Source organism: Equus caballus, chromosome 4, assembly GCF_041296265.1.
Source record: "Equus caballus isolate H_3958 breed thoroughbred chromosome 4, TB-T2T, whole genome shotgun sequence".
Taxonomy (NCBI): domain Eukaryota; kingdom Metazoa; phylum Chordata; class Mammalia; order Perissodactyla; family Equidae; genus Equus; species Equus caballus.
This window is the reverse complement of record NC_091687.1, coordinates 5,607,980-5,629,336: the sequence shown is the minus strand read 5'-3', so window position 1 is coordinate 5,629,336 and position 21,357 is coordinate 5,607,980. Positions and strand designations below refer to the sequence as shown.

General features: G+C 43.3%; 1 protein-coding gene across 49 annotated transcripts in view; it reads left to right on the top strand.

Annotated features, from left to right (window-relative positions):
• SRPK2 (SRSF protein kinase 2) overlaps window positions 1-21,357 on the top strand; it is a 228,849-nt gene that overhangs the window by 125,542 nt on the left and 81,950 nt on the right. For 4 of the 49 annotated variants that reach the window (XM_070265400.1, XM_070265389.1, XM_070265388.1 and 1 more), the window contains exon 1: window positions 14,192-14,445. The exons of 44 other annotated variants lie outside the window; for them this stretch is intronic. In XM_070265400.1, coding sequence (XP_070121501.1) covers window positions 14,393-14,445 — 53 coding nt within the window. In that variant the 5' untranslated portion in view covers window positions 14,192-14,392. Of the gene's footprint in view, window positions 1-1,758; window positions 1,833-14,191; window positions 14,446-21,357 lie in introns of those variants that run through there. One more of the 49 variants, XM_070265407.1, reaches the window with a different exon arrangement.

The following is a 21,357-nucleotide window of genomic DNA, read 5'->3' as shown; positions in this document are numbered from 1 at the left end:
TTCTAAATGTGTTTCAAAAGGTCTAAATCCCCCCACTAAACTTTTCTAGTAACAGCTGGTTAACTTGCCACGTATGGTGAGCTGCACCCATTTCTTTGAATCACTTCTCCCACATCCACTTTGGATATTGGTCTTGGCTCCCTTTCGTTTTTGTTATTAAAACCTTCTTAAAAACAGTAGGTTAAAAATAGTTTGTGGACATGGACATTCACCCTTGTCAGTTACTCCCTGTTCCTCTGGGGTCAAGGTAGGTTGTGAGATGTTTGCTCTGCTTTTTTTTTTTTTCAATGATATTTTTAAAAATGAAAAAGCAAAAGTATTTCTTTGGTCTGTCAGGCTATTTTGTGTTAGTACAAGGCATTGCATTTTCTGTATAATTGAGCACAGTAAAGTACACCATATTTGCTCACTTAATTCTTACCTCTTTCCCCCACTGAATGCACAGCATGGAAGAGGAAATTACATTACTGTATTTTTAATGCCCTTAGTATATTTTACCTCCTTTACAGAAGAACTGTGGCAGAATAAATACATTAAAATCTAACATGTTTTCCCTTAATATATTCTGTGCTTAAAAACTACTGTTTCGAGTTACTGGTTCAATTAGTGGCAATAAAGTTCTAGATACAAATTTCCCTTTAACCAGCAAAGGGAGTTCCTCTGGTCTGTGGGATACGCTGTTTGTCTGTCTGTCTGTTTTGGCAGCAAATGGGGTATAAGAGTGACTTCAGAGGAAAGGTGGGTGGGAGGATGGGCTTGGTATAGTTGATTGGGGCTCGAGGCTGGTTGAACACTCTTGCTGGACTCGTCTTTGAAGTGGCTCTGGCTCCCCCAGTGACCAGGCCTCGATCAGGTAGGCCTCAGTTTTCTGTTGGGTAAACTAGATGATGATAATGTCCATCATAGAGCTGTAAGGAGGGTTTAGCGAGTGAAATATGTAAAGGCTTAGGACAACACCTCACGTTTGTTTAGTCTCAGTTGTTATTATTCCACTTAATACTTTTTAGAAAAATTGATTGTTTTCTTTCCTATACAGAAGCTTTTTAGTTTGGTATAATCCCACTTGTCTATTTTTGTTTTTATTACCTGAGCTTTGGGTGTCATATCCATGAAACCATTGCCGAGACCAGTGTTATGAACATTTTCCCTTATGTTTTTTTCTAGGAGGTTTGTAGTTTCACATCTTACATTTAATTCTTTCATCCATTTTGGGTTGATTTTTGTGTACGATGTAATGTAAGGGTCCAGTTGCATTCTTTTGCACGTGGAGATCCAGTTTTCCCAAGACCATTTGTTGAGGAGACCACCCTATAAAAATAACTTGTGTTATTTTTTTTGTACTGGTGGTTTGGCCTCCGGAGTTCATGTGCTTTCTGGTAGCTGCCTGGAACAGGAAGTGGAGAAATAGGTGAACATGTTGTTTTTTCCTTGCAGACGTTTGTGAATTTAGTAAGAAATAGATAAAGTTCTTGAGGACCCCTGAGGGTGCAGTAAGTAGATCTGAACGGGAGGTGAGGAAGAGCTGTGATGTGTCATGGGGCTGAGTTGTGAAAAGAATTCTGGATTTTGAGGCACAGTAAATTTGGCTTTTGAAGTTGTAAGAATAGGAATAGTGGCATTGTTGAAAGAGATGGGAACTTTTAAACATTGCGAGGGGACCTCAGGATCTTTGGGGGTGTCGAGGAATCTGAGACAGAGTCAGAATTCTTCCAAATTCATGATCAAGTGTTTCTGAAAAAGTTTCTTTTCTCTTTGAAGCCGAAGTATGAACTTGGAGCCCAAGGGCAGAAGAAGAGCAAAGGAGGGGCTGTGCATCTCTAGCGTTCACTCAGGTGGGGGAACTCCTCAGTCTCATGTCGTCATCGTTGATGGCCTGTCACTGCTTTGTTCTCCCCAGACGTGGTGTCTTTGCCCCTTGAACTGTCCGTGGACGGGCTGTAAACTAACAGGATGCTTTCCTCTGGGGGCCATCTTCACTCTTGGGGACGTGGATGCTGGGAGGCAGAGGCCTCTTGTCCCCGGCAGTCAAGCCTTGAGATGATGCCCGGTGAAATCCTGGGCTCAGATCCTCCTTGGTTTTTGTCAGGGCATCCTGGCTCATTGTGTGACTCGCATGGTTTGGCTGGTAGCCCCGTTTCTCCCCTTATTAAGCCTAAAGGGAACAATGCAAGCTGAATAGGAAATTGATAAGCTATGCGTTTTAATTTTACTTAAAAATATGTATACATAACATTTTGAGATATAATTCACATAGCATATAGTTCACCCATTTAGAGTACAAGTCACTGGTTTGGTGTATGTTCACAGAGGTGTGTAACCAGCACTACAATCAGTGTTAGAACATTTTCATTACCCTAGAAAGACGTCCTGTACCCTTTAGCAGTCAGTCCCCATTTCTCATCAGTCTCCCAGCCCTAGGCAAGCACTAATCTGCTTTTTCTCTGAATTTGCCTATTTTTGGACATTTTGTATAAATGGAACCCTACAATATGTTGTCTGATCACGGGCTTCTTTGATTTACCATAATGTTTTCAAGGTGCATCCAGATTGTAGCATCTATCAGTACTTGATTCTTCTTTACTGCTAAATAATACTCCATTGTATACATACGCTACATTTTGTTTATCGGTTCATGAACTGATGGGCATTTGGGTGGTTTCTACTTTTTGGCTATTTCAAACAATGCTGCTCTATGAATATTCATGTGCAGATGTTTGAGTGAACATATGTTTCCATTTCTGTTGGGTATATGTTTAAAAGTGAGTTTGCTGGGTCATATAGTAATTGTTGTGTTTAACCTTTTATAGACACGGCCAGAGTATTTTCTGAAGCTGCCGTGCCCTTTTACATTCCACATGCAATGTAAGAGATTTCCAGTTTCTCCACATCCTTGCCACCGCTTATTATTATCTTTTTTTATTATAGCCATCCTCTTGGGTGTGAAGTGGTATCTCACTGTGGCTTTTGTTTTTCTGTTGCTGATGGCTAGTGATGTTGAGAATCGTTACTTACCGTCATGTGCTTGTTGGCCATTTGTGTATCGTCTTTAGAGAAATGTCTAAGATCCTTTGCTCAATTTTAAATGGAGTCATTTATCTTTTTTATTACTGAGTGGTAAGAATTCTTTATTTGCTTTCAGTTATTGGGTTTGGGAGTTAGATGCCTCTGATTCTGGGGGAAAGGACCAGGCAGCATGAACAGTCCCACTTCTCAGTACTAAGGTGTTTCCAGTAATGTAACACAGAGGAAGGGCAGAGGAAGCCAGAGGCGAGAAATGATTTACTCCTGAGCGTGGAGGAAAGAAGTCACAGCTCTCTTACCCTTCTATCCCAATCACCATATTTTTTTTATTTAGCCCAGAACTTGAAAAAATAAAAAGGCTTTCTTTTTAAGGGGGAGGTCTTTGCTGCTGGTGACATGGGTATTCTTTTTTTTTTTTAAATATTTTATTTTTCCTTTTTCTCCCCAAAGCCCCCTGGTACATAGTTGTTTATTCTTAGTTGTGGGTCCTTCTAGTTGTGGCATGTGGGACGCTGCCTCAAAATGGACTGATGCGCGCTGCACCATGTCCGCGCTCAGGATCCGAACCAGCGAAACCTTGGGCCACCGAAGCAGAGCGCACGAACTTAACCACTTGGCCACAGGGCCGGCCCCTGGATCTCTTTTTAATGCGTGAATTTTGTATCTTCCTTGAACACATATTCAATGATTTTTTTAAAAATCAAGCAAAACATATTTCTCCTATTTTGTTTACTGGGAAATATTTAAATATGGTAGTTCCCTAAATGCTTCACAGACAAATATGACTTTATATTGATTGTATTGAAAGTAGATTTAATATTTTCACATAATTATTAATGTATTTTGGAGATATTCAGATTCTGAGACTCAACAGAAGTTTGTACTTGGTCGTAAAAACCTGTGTTTTGAAGAAAATTTTAGTAGCACAGTTGACAACTTTGAAATCCACAGCAGCGTTGTTCAGTAGGACTGTCTGTGATGAGGAAAGTGTTCTGTCCCTGTGGTCACCTGCCCCCACCTGCGGCTGCTGAGTGCTTGAAACGTGGCTGAGAAGACTGACTGCTGAGTTTTTAGATTGCGTTATTTTTAGTTAAAATTTAAATTTAAGTAGCCACAAGTGGCTGGCAGCTCCCTTCCACAGGTTCCAGACAGCACAGGTGTAGAACCTCACCAATCTACTGTTACTTTTTTAAAGTATGAGTTTAGTTGTAAGAATATCTTATAAGAAATAAGTGCAATATAGTTTTGGTAAGTATTTTTACTGAATTTCTTTCCTCTTTTCTCCACAGTCTTAAGAATGCTTGTTTTCTAGACGCAGCCTATTAAATTTTATAAATAAAATTAAATTTCTGCTTCTGTGTCTGTAATTACAACGTAAAAAAATGGCTCAGAAGATTTTCTCCAAATTTAGAAGGTTTGAGATGTTCCGAGTGAAAATATAGCTGTGTGTCATACGTCAGAGTGGCTTTGGGGGAGTGTGGTGACCGTCCTCTGTGAGAGAGGCTGGCGGATGGTGGGGAAGCCCTGCCACACTTCGCTCAGGACATGACACAGATGGGAGCATCCTGTGGGTCCAAGTATGAGTCTTAAATAGAAAGTTACTGGGGCAGATGACCCTAATGGCTGGTGGGCAGCCCTCCGCAGCCTGCTCCAGGGTGAGGGGCAGCACTGATTCTCCAGGGCACTTGGAGAGGGCTGGGCGCTGGTCTTAAGTAACACCCGTCACCCACTGTCCTTACAGGCCCAGGAGCCAGCCAGACTTCATTGATAGTTTGTGGAAGGTGGCGATGTTCTAGGTACATTGAACTTTTATTAACATGATCGCGAAAGCTCCCGAAAGAAAAGGGAGTCAGTTGGTGTGATATTTTAACATACTTTTTATTAAAGCTCATGTGTGTCTCGAGATTTGGGCTTTTTCTCGTGGAAAGTTTAACTTGTATTTAGCAGATAAACACTGGAAACTTTTTCAGGCCAAGAAGGACATTTAGGTCACTTTAAATAGTAGCTCAACATACCAAATTCGTGAAATTAAATAGGAATAATGGCAAGATGTGTTTTAACTGACAGCTCGCAGTTGGATTTAGAATACTGAATGTTCCAGAATGGAGGATGGTGGCAAGCTGACACCTGAGCCAGCATTAGCCAAATGATAAGTGAAGGGTGTGCTCGCTGCCTGGTTAGAGTGTGTGAAGATCTTTTCTAAGGAAAGGATAGAGGTTCTGAATTCCTAGAAATAACTCTAACAAAACCTATGCAGGCTCTTCGTGGAGAAAATGACAGAATATTCCTGAGGACATAAAAGCGCTCTTGAATATAAAATAAACGGGATGGGATGATCCACTTCCACTGTGTGGAAGTCACTTCTGAAATAGTCTGACATTCAGTGCACGTGTGTAACTTGATCATCTGATCTAAATAGTTACTGGGACAGTTGGTTGTCCAGATGGGCTAAGCTAATACTAGGCTCTACCTCGTACTTCAAAGAAGAATTGCAGGTGGATAATTATCTAGATTATCAACATATCAGAGTCAAAGATGTGATAGCCTGCTCGTTAGAGTTTTTACTTCTAGATAGACACTTTCGAGCGATGGATTCCATATTTTATTCTTTTGTGACCCACTGCATACAAAGATCTATCCATGTATAGCTGAAATTTGTTTAAAGCATACTCTTACTACATGAAACTCACTTAGGTGTTTTCTACTTTATTCCACTTGAAAAAATTTACTGTCTGTGACCCAGTACATTGATTTCATGAGTTTCCGAGTGTAGCTTGATGAAGACTGCCTTTGAGAAATTTTTGTACACATGTACAAGGAGATGAGTGTGAAAATTTAGATGGTTTGTAATAATGTAAAGTGACACATTAATTGAGAAAAGGGCTCAATCTTCTGACCAATGCTCAGCCAGTGAAATACTATATGACAGCTAAAATGAGAACTGGAGTTACCTCTACCAACATGGATAAACTGAGTGAAAACAAATTCTAGGATGACACATACAGTGTGCTACAGGGTAACATTTGTTGTTACCCGCTATATGGTTAAAGAATGAAACATGCATAGGACGGATGAAGCGTCACTGCGGCAGAGCTGTTACCTGTGGAAGGAGCCGGAACAAACTGGGGCCTTCAGCTCTGTCTGTAATATAAGCAGTCCTTAATTTGAAGAGATTTGAAGGAAATGTGACTAAATGTTAAGATTTGTTAATGTTGCAGCTGGGTATACCTGTTTTGTGTCTTGTCAATAAGGGGATATAATATAATAAACAAGAGGGGAGAAAAGAGCAAAGGGGTTGAGATGAGGCTAGAGCAGTGAGCCAGGCCAGGATCATCAGAGTTCTGTTTATCATGTTACAAAGATTTTGCTTTATCTTGAGAGCAGAAGGATTTGAGAAAGCAATGATAAGATCAGATTTGTGGTGTCTCTGTTTTTGTTTTGTTTTTGCGGAGGAAGATTCGCCCTGAGCTAATGTCTCTTGCCAATCTTCCTCTGTTTTGTTTGTGAGCTGCTGCCACAGCATGGCCACTGGTACACAGGTGGTGTAGGTCTGTGCCTGGGAACCGAACCAGGCCACCAAAGTGGAGCATGCCAAGCTTGACCACTAGGCCACCAGGAGGACTGGCCCAGATTAGTGTTTTGAAGGATCACTTTCACTACAGTGTGGGCCATAAATTGGGTGAGCAGAGCCTGAGGGAAGCACATGGTGATAATTCAGTCGAGGGGGTTTGTGGTCTGCACGCAGCAGGACAGTGAGAGGGTGGAAGGGGAGGCTCTGTAGACATCAGGGAGGTGGGCCCGTTCTGTGGGGGCAGAGGCTGAGGATAGCCCCCAGCTCCCGTGTGCACCGCTGAAGTTCTCAGTGGTGGTCCTCTTCCCGGGAAGGGGGATGGCAGAGCTGGACTCGGTCAAAGGTGGTAAATGCAGAGAACCACAGGACGGGTCATCGTTTTCTCTAGGAAGATGATTATGCTAGTCATTTGCAGCTTGATTCTTTAAAGAACTAAAAATAAAATGTTGTAATTATGTGTTGTTCACAGAAGGGTATTTTTTTTTTTTTTAGTTTGGTTTTGATTAAGAATGTGATTTTCTGTTTAAAAATGAAACAAAGAAAGGTCTAACGAAGTCCTTGTTTGAATAGTAACGGAGATATTTGAAATCTCCAGAGAGATTTCAACAGAGAATCGGTTTTGCCTCATGATACAGTTTATACATATATTTACTGAACTTCTGGTGTACCATTAGGTATTGGAATAATCTGTTGGGTTTTTTTCTTCTCATCTTTCAGGAGTTAGCTTTCTCAAACATTGTAAAAATTTTTAAAGTAATGCCACTGTTTCCTAGGTCTTAGAATTCTAATTTCTGTTTCGTTTGCAGCTGGTTTCAGGAAGCCAGCTTTGCATTTATTCTTTTATTACTTTACTGTCTTCCTTTCCACATGAAAGAAATTTGATAAAACCCAAACTTGACAGTTTCACCTGACGCCATAAATAGAAACCTGTCTTTTTGTAGGAACGTGCTGGAGATGCACCTGCTTGTGGAACGGAAACCTGCTTGGCTTGTGTACATCTGTCTCTATATGTTGGAGCTGTTGCTTAGAAAGCTTCAAAGAGGTGACATGTTAGGAGTCATTCATGCAAACAGGCATGGCTGTTGTGTGTCTCATTCTTGGGGATTACAGTAAATCCGTACAGTGCCTGGCACAATGCACGGCACACAGCGGATCTTTAGTAAATACTTGTTGAATGAAAGTACGGGACCAACATATTGAGTATTTGAACCTTTTACAGTTGTTAGTGTCTGTTGAAGTTCACTTACTACTTTGTGAAGATGGAACATCACTCGTGGTATCATATTTTTACTTAGCATACGAAAGCATGGTTCTCAGTGAGCGGATTTATTTAGGTGGTTTGGAATGCTCCTCTAATGTGGTTTATGATGGCATGAGCCCTATTTGTGTGGAAGTCTTCACTGGTCAGGCAGTTTTATAAAGTCCTGATGAAGATTTCCAGGTAAAGCTTTTTTGTTTGTTTAAATTCACATATATGTTATCCAGAATGCTAAGGTAAATAATGTTATTGTGTTTGACATTTATTTTTAAAAATTAAGAGGAGAAAAGGATTTAGGAGGTATTTTCTAAAATAAGGAAGTAATTTCATGTTTTTGAATTAAAGAAAATAGTCAAATGTTTGAACATGTGCTAGCTTCTTGACCTAACAGATTAAATACCTGTGTCTCAAGAACTCTGTTATCCAGGATTCTTTCGTTCTTCACCTGAGTTATCTAAAACACAGTGAGAGTAGGAGGGCCGAGTTGTGAATTTTGCAGTGTGTCGAGTGGGGGGCGTGGAGGAGGGGTCAACCTGCAGCTGGGGGAGGAAGATGTGTATGCAGTTACTGACGGTGCAGGGCAATGGCAGGAAGCGCTGTGGTCGAGGTCTGTGGAGGACACAGACGTTTCGCAGGGGGTTGATCAAATTGGACTTGATTGTGAAGGAAGAGCATAATTTGGTGAGATGAGAGTGAGCAAGAATGGCGTTTATAGGGCGGAAGAGACGAGGTCGAGCCGAGGTGGGAGCCAGAGCAGGGAGGACGGAGTGGCGGGGGCAGGCTGTGCAGGAGTGGCCTTCAGTGCCACGTTCCGCCTGGACCGTGAAGATGTGGAAGGAGAGCCATGACTGGTCAGCACGTGAGGAACCTCTCCAGAAGAGGCTTTCCAGTTCTGCTGACGTCAGGGAAAGGCTCTGGAAGGCGATGGTAAAGGAGAGTTGTTGCAGTTGATTTTTCTTTTTACCTGAAGAGATGATGCATAAATCTTTTTTTGGAATTATTGCCTGCAAGCCCATTCTGGGCAGGTGGAGTTAAGCTGGTGATGTCACATGCTCTCAACACGCCTTTTCTGGATTGAGAGGTGGTGGCCTGAAGCAGACCCCCTGGGGTGTCTGTGTGCCGTCCGTGGTGGGCTCAACCATGTCGTCTTACTCTGGATCATTTGCACAAAGAGTAATTACATCAATAGTGAAATTTTATTTTGTGCCAGTTGTAATTTTAAAAAAATTAGTTTTTAAGAAGATATCTTTGAATAAATGTGAAATATTTAGATAAGGTCTGGCTCAAAACAGGAACTAGACTTTAGTTGGCTTTTTCCGCCAGTAAAATTACGAGTATAAATGTCCCTGTCCTAATTCCAGTGTAGCTCCAACAAATACTCCGTGAGGTCAGGCGCCTTGTCAGTCTCGTTCGTGACGAAACAAACACAGAAATGGCCAGTGGGGTGATAGTTCCGCTTAAGTGCAAGTGTGTTGGACTTATGTTTTAAAATTCATGTTGTCAGTTTAATTTCTGTATTTATACCAGAATGCTCCTTCTCAAAAATGTGACTAATGAAAACTTAGAAGGAATGCTGTGGGATAACAGTGTTTAAAGAGTTACAGTACTCAGAATAGATACTGATCCAAGTGAGAAAATAGAAGTTTTAGAACTTAGCAATGATTTTACAGTTAAAAGCTAATTTTCTGCTTAAAATGCTTAAGTTGTTAGAATCTTGTCTTCACTTGGTCAGAATTGATCAAATTGTTAGATTTTAAGCTTCAAACTGTATTGATTATAGTGCCTTCATTATTTTTATAGCAAGGAATGTTACTTATTAGTAAAATGACAGACGAGTGTAAGGAAACTGGAAACAGTCTTCCTTTTGTTGCTGGGATGTTTCTAGTGAATGTGTGCAGGAGTCCCTTCTGAGCAGTTAAACTGTGGAGAAGGGTGCTCCCTGGGCCCGCCTGGTGGCACAGCGGTTAGGTGCGCACGTTCCACTTCAGTGGCCCGGGGTTCATCTGTTTGGATCCCGGGTGTGGACATGGCACCGCTTGTCAAGCCATGCCGTGGCAGGTGTCCCACATATAAAGTAGAGGAAGATGGGCACGGATGTTAGCTCAGGGCCAGTCTTCCTCAGCAAAAAGAGGAGGATTGGCAGCAGTTAGCTCAGGGCTAATCGTCCTCAAAAAAAAGAAGAGGGAAAAAAAAGGACGCTCCCTGATGATGAGGGGGTAACTCCAGAGTTCTGTAGAGCGCTTCGGCAGTATGTTTGGCTTCTAAATGTGTGGAATCTTTGACCTGATAATTTACTCCTGAGACCGTGTCCCAAGAATATAATTTGCAAAATATAGGCAGAGATGTGTAACTAAAGATGTTTTGCACGGTGTTATATACAATCTCCCAAGACTGGAAATGAATGCTTAAGGAATTTTGGTAGATTTGTATAATGACGTTGTTTTTGCCTATTAAAATGATACTTAGAGAGTTTTTAATGACACGAGAAAATGCCCCTGAAAATAGTGATCTCAAATTATGTAAAAGATACCTGGGTGAAAATTGGGAAGGAAGTATATGGAGATGGTATGGTTTATCTCTGGACAACCAAGATTGTAGACAGTGTTTCTTGATAGTTCTGTCATTTACATGTTTTTAATAATGAACAAGCATTATAGTTGTAATCCTAAGAGAGATAAATAGTACTTTCCAGGCAGAAAAACCACAGGTCATATCTTTGTTTTGGCAAGTTGGCTCTGGTAAAGGAAGATGGGTTGAATGGGGAGGGGGTCATGGCGTCAGAGACGGGCGATGCAGGGTGGCGTGTGAGGCAAGGAGATGGATAAGGGAGACGCCCAGGAGGAGCAGCGTCAGGATTCAAGGATGGATAGCCAGAGCAGGCAGAGAATGCGCTGGGGTGTCGACCTTGGCACACAGGTATGGTTGGGGCGAAAGCAGCGTTTGATGTGACATTGATTTGAGGTCCCAGAAGAAGTGTCTAGATTTTCCGTACACCAGTTCAGCAGGCAGGTGAGATGCTTGTCTGAATCCCAAGAAGGACGTGAGGGCTGTTGTAGCTAGGGGAATGAGGAATCCTGGAAGAAGCGTGTCCCAGAGAGCTGTGGTAGCTTGCTCAAGGCCACAGGACTCACAGCTGATGGAGCTGGAACTTAAACCAGGCCTGTGAACTTTCGTGATCATGCTTTTAAACCACTACTATGTACTTTTCCGAATTTTGTGTGTGTGTGTGTGTGTGTGTGAGGAAGATTGGCCCTAAGCTAACATCTGTTGCCATTCTTGCTCTTTTGTGTTTTTTTGCTTGAGGAAGATGGTCGCTGAGCTAACATCTATGCCAGTCTTCCTCTATTTTGTCTGGGGGGCGCCATCTCAGCATGGCTTGGTGAGCCATGCATATGTCCACGCCCAGGATCCGAGCCCGGGCACCCTGGGCCACCGCGGTGGAGCACGTGAATGTAATCACTACATCACGGGGCGGGCCCTGTACTTTTCCAATGTTAATGAACGAATTAAGATATTGCTTACTTTGTAAAGACAAGTGTATAAAGGCAGCAATATGATATGTTTTAGAGATTTTTGTCACAAAAATGGTGAGTGGACCAGTTCACTCACATGAAATTCGTTTTCTGACTCTACCAAATAAATACTGCTAATATGTTTAAATTAATGACGTGTAGTTCATTTTATCAGTTTCTACCCTTGTTTCCCCGCAATACCAAAAGCTGATTGTTCGGCACGTGTTGTTGTTTCTCCTCCTCTGGTGATCCCATAAACGTTTTAAACGATTCAGGAGCCCCTTCGGAACCAATTAGATACGTCCTGGGAGTCAGGGCTGGGAATCGGAGGGTCTTGATGAAGGAAAGTGGTTAACTGTAATGAAAATAATGTATTAAAATTCTACTAAAATGGTAAGCTAGTTTTGGGTTTTTTTGGTGGTTTGTATCATATAGTAACAGACTATTTCAAGGTGTTTTTATTTTAGCTGTGTCTCACAAGTTAGACTGTCAAACGTGTAAGTGGATCCAAGAATTAGGAGAAACAAAGTCACTTAGAGCATTCAGTATGTAAAATATTAATTTTATTGTCACATTCAAACTCCACTTTTTTTAGGGGAGGCTGAATTTAGTTTTTTTGTCTGCTGATTTTAAAACATTAATGGTTTAAATGAAGCCATATTTCACTTTTCAGGATTTAAGTAGTAATATTTGAGTTCCTAAAATTCTCCATAACAAGTACTGATGAATTGCCTGTTTAACTCGTGAGCCTCCAGGTCAAGTGTACGCTGGTTAGGAATTTTTGCCTGTTCTTGCCAGCAGTTTGTGACTGAGTCATTAGTAAGCTTCTTTACTCATGAAGTCCTGATATGTAGAAATAGTATCTCTGTTCAACAGAATTTCTTATACTTGCACATGGCACCTCGTTATTTACTGCATATTTGGGGGGAAAGGAGTAGGAAATACTTTCTTTAATACAGAAAACTTTTGTGACTCCTTTGAAGTTCAGAATCGATGTAAGACAATGAAATCGAAGTGTTAGATTATATAGGCTTAATGGTTTAGAAAGTAGCAGGCACGTGCCTTTTCAGTTCTGATTTTTCGTTCAGCGTATTTTGTTTAATGTCTGTCTTAGTAAGGACCTGTGCTAGGTACAGGCACTGAGGCACAGCTCCTGTCCTCAGTCATCTATTCAGCAGCATCCCTAGTGAAGGGGGAGGGGCACCTGGTGCTGCAAAGCCTGGGAGGAACCTGGGCATAGGAGCTGCTGGACCTGCCTCAGGGCGTGGGGAGAACGCAGTGGGGCGGGGCGGGGGCGGGGGGGGGGGGGGGGTTGGTATGAAAATGCTGTTACCGATTGCTAGTTTTTAAGAGAAGGATGCAAAAAGAGAATTCTGTTGTAATGACATATGGGCCTGGTCTGAGTGAGACTGTCGAGTTTCTCCAGTGAAGAATTTTCCGTATTCCTGTCCAGGGGAGAAAGAGAGGAGCTGGGCATATGTTTTGGGAGCAGAGTGGAGTAAGGAGTCAGAGATTCTCACTATTCGTCATTAAAACGGTTTCTCATCCCAATATCTGATCCTACCCTCTGGGCCTAGTGTCTCCAAAAGGTCCAGTCTTCGAGTCAGGCTGCCCTGGGGGTGGGGACTGCGGAAAGGGAGCCGGGCTCAGCAGCATCCCCCAGCTGCGGCCGTGGTGCTGAGGCTCCCCTGGAGCTGGCGGGCTGGCTCCTGTCCATGTCTCTGTCTGCGCTGACTGTTGCTTGTAGCTGCTTGTGTCCTTCCTAGCTGGTATCTCCTCCATTCACTTTGTTTTCTAAAAAATAGTGTTTTGGTTTTTTTTTTAAGCTTCACTGCGTGATTGTGTATCCTAGTTGTTACTTTAGTTCTCTCTGTGAGCCGCCTGGTTCCACGACCAGGAAATGACCCTGGGCCGCGGTGGTAAGCGCGCTGAGTCTCAACCACCAGGCTGGCTCCATACTGTTGAAGTTTTTGTTCCTTGATTTTTACTTCCTAAAAATGTCCCACAGGGTCGTGAGTGACTCCTGCAGCATGAGTCTTAACCATGGGTGTGTCTCAGCGAGTGACTTGTGCCTGCACCACGTGCTCGCCCTGCTCAGTCAACGTCCTCATGCTAGGTTTCTGGTTTTTGAAAAAGCTGCCACATAATTGTGGAGTATAGTTCTCTTTAAGAACTATTGTATTATGGCTTCTAAATTAAAAATAGATTAAATTTGCACGGCATTTTATATCATATCAGAAATAAACCCAAATTCTTCATTCAAGGGTGTCAAAATCTGGTCCCAAGCGTTCTTTCTAACATTTCTGCCATGTTTGTCTGTGGGTCCCTCGTATGTCTGCAGAACTGCACAAGCCTTTCCTGCTGCCGTGTCTGCTCTCGTTCAGGAAGGCCCTCTTGCCTCCAAAGCCCTTTCCCTGGCTATGACTCTTTCTTCCTCACAGCTCAGCCTCAGTTGTCACTCTTCTCTAAGCATTCCTTGGGACTCGACTAGCCAGACAGAACCTGTCTGCCTTTCTGTGTATTTTGTGCTTGTCGTTGTATCTCCTGGACTTTATAACAGTCCCCGAAACTGTGTGGCTTGAGTGTGTTTTGAGTTAATTCAGGAAGTAATGTTTTCAACCCAGTGTCTGCCTTGTTTTATATTATTTGTGTACCTCTCTGATCTAATCTGTTAGACTCCTGAATCCGTGAATGAAGATACATATTTTACTCATTTTGGCGATAAAATAGAGTTCAGTAAATATGTCTTGAACAGGTAGGCGGGCTGTCTCCTCTGTACTTGGGTCCTCAAGTAGAATTTGGAATGTGGGGCGGAATCACAAAGCGTGTGACACAAAGCAAGGGGGGAACACTGCAGCCCGGAGTTCTCTTGCTCTGAGTTGGAGGGATGCTCGCACAGGGAGGGCTGCAGGCCCGGCCCCGGCAGGGAGACGGGCCTCGTGTGTTCCAGGACGGCCTTCCGCGGTCGGAGGAGCTGGCGCTGAAGCGGGGCCGTGTCGTCTGGGGCTGTGAGAGAAAGCCGTGAGGCTCATGGGTGCTGCTCTGAGCACCGCCTTAGGGCTCGGGTTTCTGTTCCACCTGAGGTGAGGCACCTCTGATGCTCGGCTTGGAAGCTGTTTTTCCCGCCTGTTCAGTGCTGCCTTGCAAGGTTGCGAGTGGTTTAAAACTAGGCGGCGAGGGCGGGACTGGGTTTCCTGTGCGCCAGTGTCCGTGACTGAGGCTCCTCAGGATGTCAGATTTGGTGGTGAAAAGTGATCCACTTGGAGTGTGTGGGAGCCGCTCACAGGGGAGAACCCACTGGTGGCTGTGATGGTCTTTTTTGCTGAGGAAGATTGCCCCTGAGCTGGCATGTTTGCCAGTCTCCCTCTGTTTTCTGATGGGTCGCTGCCACAGCATGGCTGCTGACCTATGAGTGGTGTAGGTCTGCGCCTGGGAACCGAACCTGGGCCACCGAAGCTGAGCCTGCCGAACTCAACCGCTAGGCCGCAGGGCTGGCCCCTCTGATGGTTTTTTTTTTGAATCAGCTTTATTAAGGTATAATTTACTTAAAGTGAAAATTCACCGATTTTAGGGGTACGAGTCAATGGGTTGTGACCAGTGTACACACACGGTGTAACCACAACCACATCATGAGGTGACATTTCATCAGCACCAGCAGTCCCCTGGAGCCCTTTCGTGGTTGGTATCCCACCCCCTCCTTAGCCCCTGGCAGCCATTGATCTGCTCTCGTCACTGTAGTTTTGCCTTCTTAAGATGGAGTCACGTACTGTGTGGTCGTTTGTGTTTGCCTTCTTCCTCTCAGCACAGTGCTCTGAGTTCATTCATGTCTCTGTTTATTGCTCATTGTCTTATTACTGCTGAGTAGTTATTCCATTGTTTAGCCACACTTTATCCTTTCTACCAGCATCTTTTGGAGAGCTTGAAACTGGCACATTATTTGTCTAAGGGTCTGCTTGGCATCTAATGTGCCAACTAGTTTAAAAGCTCTTTAAAGTCAAATAGGAAATTAGACTAAAGGACTTGTATGTAATGGTTGCAGTGGTCACACGTGCGTGGGCTAATGTTCAGGCGTGGCCCTGACCCACCTGCATCAGGGTCTCCTGGGGTGCTTAGCAGGCGTGCAGACTCCCGGGCTCCCCTCGGCCTTGGTGAGTCACCCCTCGTGGCTGGAGAGGTGAGTGCTGTACGTGGATGTCCGTGCTGCAGAGGACCCATCTCCTCCCTGTGTGCGTGCGTCCTAAATGCTTCGGGTTCAAACCTGTCTCCCGCGTCAGCCGTCTGCCGCCTCCCCTCCCTCCACAGCGGCTCCCGGCCCAGCAGAGGCTTCGTCCCCCTAGAAAGCTGGGTGTGGGAAGATCTCAGTGTTGCCCGTTGCTGTCTGGTGGGGCCCGCTTCGTTCCAGGCTCTCCACTCGGGAGTTATGTGACCTTGAGCGAGTGATGTACCCCTTGTGCCGCGTTGTCCTCATCTGTGAAAGTGGGGTGAATAATTGTACTCATGGCATAGAGTTGCTTGAGGATTGAGTGAGTTAATTAGGAGTAAAGTGCTCAGAATAGTACTGTTACTTAAGAGTTTGCTTTTTGAAATACTGTGATTTTAAACCACGTGTTTATCGCCAGTCTGGAGACAGACCATCCGTGTTTGCTTTGGTTTACTCACGTCTTCACCAGTTTGTTACGAATCACCATTTTTTCTTGTAATTCAGCCCTTCCTTCCTGATGGTTTCCTCTCTTCCTGAAATACATTCTTTCGAAGTTTCTTTAGAATAGGGCCTGTGAATGGTAAACTCAGTTTTTGTTGATTTGAAAGTATCTTTATTTGCTTTGTATTTATATTTTTTCTTTGGCCAGGTGTCCAACCGACAAGGACAGGTACTGGCTCTTAGCTTCTTGGTGATCTTACACTGCTGCTGTTCGACTTCCCTTCTGTCCTTTGAGAGGTCTGGGGACAGTGTAATTGTCGTTCCTGTGCAGGACATTTGACTGTTTCCCCTGTGTTTTTTCTCTTTGCCTTGGAGTTCTTCAGTTTTACTGAACTGGGGATGTCCTTCTCTCTGGCACACGTTGTGCCTTCCGAATCTGAGAAGCTATGTTTCTATCACTTCCGCACACTTCTCAGTAGTTATTGCTTCTAATGGCGTCTCTCTCTTTCTCCCTTTTTCGAGAACCCCAGGTGGCAGACAGTTAGACCTTGTCATTCTCCTCTCCGTTTCTCAACCTTGATTTCGTATTTTCAATCTCTTTATCTTTCTGTGATGCATCCTAGGCGATTTCTTCAGGTCCATCTTCTGGTCTCTTGTTTGTTGTCTCATCAATTCAGCAAATTTTAGACCTTTTTTTTTTTCCTGCTCATGATTTAATTTCCTTCCTTTATTTCTATCAACATCATGAGCATACTTATTTTATAGTTTATATTTCATAATAGTATATCTGAAATCTATTTTTGCTGTTTATTATTTCTTTGGGCTTGCTCATAGGGTTTTGTTTCCTTGCTTATTTGGTGATTTGCATAAGTTGTTAAATCATATTTGCCCAATCTTTATCATTTAGGATTCCAAGGAGCCCTGACTGAGGGCGCATTTCTCCCAGGAGAACTTGTTTTTGCTTCTTGCAGATGCGCTGGGATGGCGTTGACCCAGAAGCACTCTGGATTGATTTCTTGCTTTGGGGGTTTCCAAGACTGGGTAGGTATAATAGTCAATTGAAATGCTAACTCTGCACGGGGCGGGGGAGCTTGAGGTGACAGATTCTTGGGGGAGGTCCTCTGCCATCCTGAGAAGCACGTGTGCGGCGTCCCAGGTTCGTCTCATGGGCTGACCCTGGTGTCTGGCTTTCCTTCCTGCAGTCCCATCTCTTCCTAGAGCCTGTCCTTGGATGCCAGCTCACGTAGTTGGAATCCTAACCTACTCGCGCCGTATTCTTGGGTCTCTCCCCTTGGGATTGGATTTTGTGCTTCCAAAAATCTGGTTTCCTTGGAAGATGTTTTTCTGGTGGCTTCTTCAGGTATCCAGCAGTCTCTGGAAATGGCCGCTCCTGCAGGAGTCCTATTAATGGGCTTCAGCGTCTTTGAAGAGCTATGTACACAATTCCTCTAGTAAGGCTGGCGTTAGTGTCAGTTGAAACAAGTCTTCAAAAATAGAGCTGTTTATCTAAAATTTAAGAGTATGGATGAATGAAATTGTAAGGTTTCAGAGAGGCAGAATGTGTTGAAGAGGACTAATAAATCTTCAGGTGACCAAAATTCTGGGCCAGCAATTGTAAATTTTTTCTCTCTCTAAGGGAAACGTTTTTTAAGATGGGAATAGTTTTTTTGTCCTGTGGAACCCTAGTTCACAAGAAGGTCTCTAAGTACTGGGCTTAACTTTGTACTTGTCAAAAAAATCCAGTTAGAGCAAGTCATGTGCTATTGGAGAATGTATATTAAGCGGTTTGCTTACTCATTAAATTTTAAAAATCAGTTTTAGGCTTCTTTTTCTTCAAAGATGATTTAATAGCAATACACTCCATTTTGTCATGTTGCCTTGCAGAAATATACAACAGTTAACAGTAGAGATCCTTGTGAAACTTTTCTTGAATCTCTTAACTAATCATGGTTATAAAACACATGGGTTTAAAAGCAGAGGGGTTGGGGGTGGGACTGATGCTGGCCTTTGCCCCGAGGGCCAGAGGTCTGGTGGGAATGTTGTGTGTGATGTGTCAGGGTGTGCTTATTCGGCCCAGCTGGAGCCCTGAGGAAGCGGGTCCATGGCAGCCACACACGGAAGCGTGGGGAGGTGAGGCTGCCTGTCGGGGGCACAGTGACCATACCAGGAAATTTATGTATCATCTCTTTTAATTATCACAAGACTCTGACTTTCATTAGAGGCCCAGAGAAGTTGTCAGAGGCTTGAGTTCTCATGGATTTTAGTTGCTGGAACTGGTGTTCAAACCTCCCCCAGACCTCTGTACCAGAAAGCTGCATGTCGCTTGGACTTTGACTTTTATCCTAACTCTCCAGCCCTCACATAGAATTAGATAGGACTGGCCCAGGCCCTAGACCGACACTTGGTTATTTCGTGAATTCTCCCTAGGTGCCGGGAGTGGGGTGGCCGTAGATATGAGCCGCTTTCCCAGCATCTACTTTCTCTTTGCTTGTTTTCCTTTCCTGTCTTCATAAATTAATCATTTATTTCAGTAGGCATACACAAAGTGAAGAAGTCTGAAAGAATACGTATAGGGGATTTTTGAGAAGTTAATTCCTCTCCCTGATCACCAGTCGCTGAGTTTCTTTTCCTGGAGAGAGCCGTTATTGTCAGTTTCTTCTCGCTCCATCCGGAGATAATCTGTTAACGCGAGGTGCGTGCTTGGTGTGTCTGTAAAACAAGTGACGCAGCCGTACACACATGCTCTCCACCTTTGTGTTCGTCAGCGGTATACCCTCCATATTAGTGCTTAGACAAACTGTTTCATTATTTTCCCATAACAACTTTATTGGAAGATAACTCACATACCATAAAATTTACCCATTTAAAAAGTACAATTCAAAGGTTTTTCAGTATACTTACAGGGTTGTGCAGCCATCACCAGCTCCATAATTTCAGAACATTTTGATCACCCCAAAAAGAAATTCTGTATCCTGGAGTAATCACCTCCGTTTCCTCCCACCCCCTTAGCCATAAGCAGCTTCTAGTCTACTTTCCGTCTATTCTGGAAATTGCATCTAAGTGGAGTCACACGGCGTGACCTTTAGTGACTGGCTTCTGTGATTTGCCGCAGTGTTTTCAGGGATCTTCCAGGTTGCGGCATCTGTTAGTCCTTCATCCCTTTTTGATGTTGAGTCCTATTCCATTGTCTGCATGTGCCACCTTCTGATTTATCCTTTCGCCAGTTCATGACATTTGAATTGTTTCTACTTTTGGCTGTTATGAGTGATGCTGTGAACATTTATGTACAAGTTTTTGTCTTTATGTATGTTTCCATTTCTCTTGGGAATCCATCTAGGAGTGGAATTGCTGGGTGATACAGTGACTCTTTAATACTTGGAGAAGTCGCCTCCGGTTTTCAAATCTTTCTCTGAACCGCTGCCCCATTTTCCTTTCTCGTAAGCAGAGTATTGAGAGTTCTAATTCTTGCACATCCTTGCCATTGCTTGTTATTACTTGTCTTTTTGATTATTGCCACCTTAATAGGTGTGATGTGGTGTCTCAGGGTAGCTTTGATTTTCATTTTTCTGATAACTAATGATGGACATCTTTTCTAGGAGTTTTAAATAGAGTCATGTGCTGTCTAACAATGTTTCGGTCAGTGATGGATCACGTAAATGACTGTGGTTCCATAGGGTTAGTGCCCTGTAGCCTAGGTGTGTAGTAGCTACACCCTCCAGCTTTGTGTAAGTACACTCTACAGTGTTCACACAATGACAGAATCGCCTAAACGCATTTCTCAGAGCGTATCCCCTGGAATCATCTGTCACGTTTAAAATGGAGGAACCGGGGCTGGCCCCGTGGCCGAGTGGTTACGCAGTGTGTGACTGTAGTTTTCGCTCTTAATGTGTAGGTCTCTGATCTGTTACCAGTTGATTTTTGTGTATGCTGTGAGTTACTAGTCCAACTTTATTCTTTTGCGTGTGGATATTCAGCTGTCCATCACCATTTGTTGAAAAGACTGTTCTTTCCCGTTGAGTGGTCTCGGCTCCCTTGTTGCAAAATCAGTTGCCTGTAATGTGAGAGTTTATTTCTGGACCCTCAGTTCCCATTGATCCATATGTGCATCGTTGTGTGGTACCACACTGTCTTGATTATTGTATCTTTTTAGTAAGTTTTGAAATCAGGGAGTGTGTGTCTTCCAATTTTGTTCTTTTTCAAGATTGTTTTGGCTGTTCTGGGCCCTTGTATTTCCTAAGGAATTTTAAGAATGGCTTGTCAATTTCCACAAAGAAACCAACTGATATTTTGCTAGGGGTTGAGTGGAATCTAGATCATTTGGGGGCACATTGTCATCTTAACAGTATTCAGTCTCCAGTTCATGGACATGAGGTGGCTTTCTATTTATTTAGGTCGTCTTTTATTTCTTTCAATATATTTTTTAGTTTCCATAGTCTGAGTTTTGAACTTCTTTTGTTAAAGTAATTTGAAGTATTTTATTCTTTTTGATGCTATTGCGAATGGAATTTTAATTGTATTTACTTCATTCTTTTTAGCAGAGTTGTGTGGTATGCGTGTGCCGTCATCTGTCATAATGTTATTAACAAGTCCCCTGTGGATGGACATTTAGGTCCCGATACATTGCTGTTTGCAGACGTTGTGAATTCCAGTAAGGAGGTGTGCTCAGCCAGTGGGTCCTCAGACAAGACACTGGAATCATCTGTCACGTTTAAAATGGAGGAACCGGGGCTGGCCCCGTGGCTGAGTGGTTAAGTTCCTGTGCTCCGCTGCAGGCGGCCCAGTGTTTCGTTGGTTCGAATCCTGGGCGCGGACATGGCACTGCTCATCAAACCACGCTCAGGTGGCGTCCCACATGCCACAACTAGAAGGATCCACAACAAAGAGTATACAACTATGTACTGGGGGGCTTTGGGGAGAAAAAGGAAAAAAAAATAAAATCTTTAAAATTTTAAAATTTAAAACAGGAAGAGGAACCTTCCCTGTTTATCGTTTTACAGCTTATTTCAAAACTTCCCCCAAAAAAACCTTCCAGTAGGGCTGTATAGAAAAATGTCCTAGACTCTTTACAGTTAATCTTATTTACTTATTAAAAATAGTAGATGCTGGAAGAGGGTCACACTGTTGAAGTATTGCCTAGAGCAGCACTGTCCGTGATGACGGAAGTGTTCTGTGTCTGCACCGCTCAAAGACGTAGCCGCCAGCCGTGTGGGGCCATCGAGCACTTGAAACGAGGCTAGTGACTGAAGAACCGGATTTTAGATTATATTGAGTTTTAATTGATTTGGCCAGTGGCTGTTGTGTCGTATGATTATAGCTGCGTTTGGATTTAAAGCTCGTGGAGATTTGCAGAAGC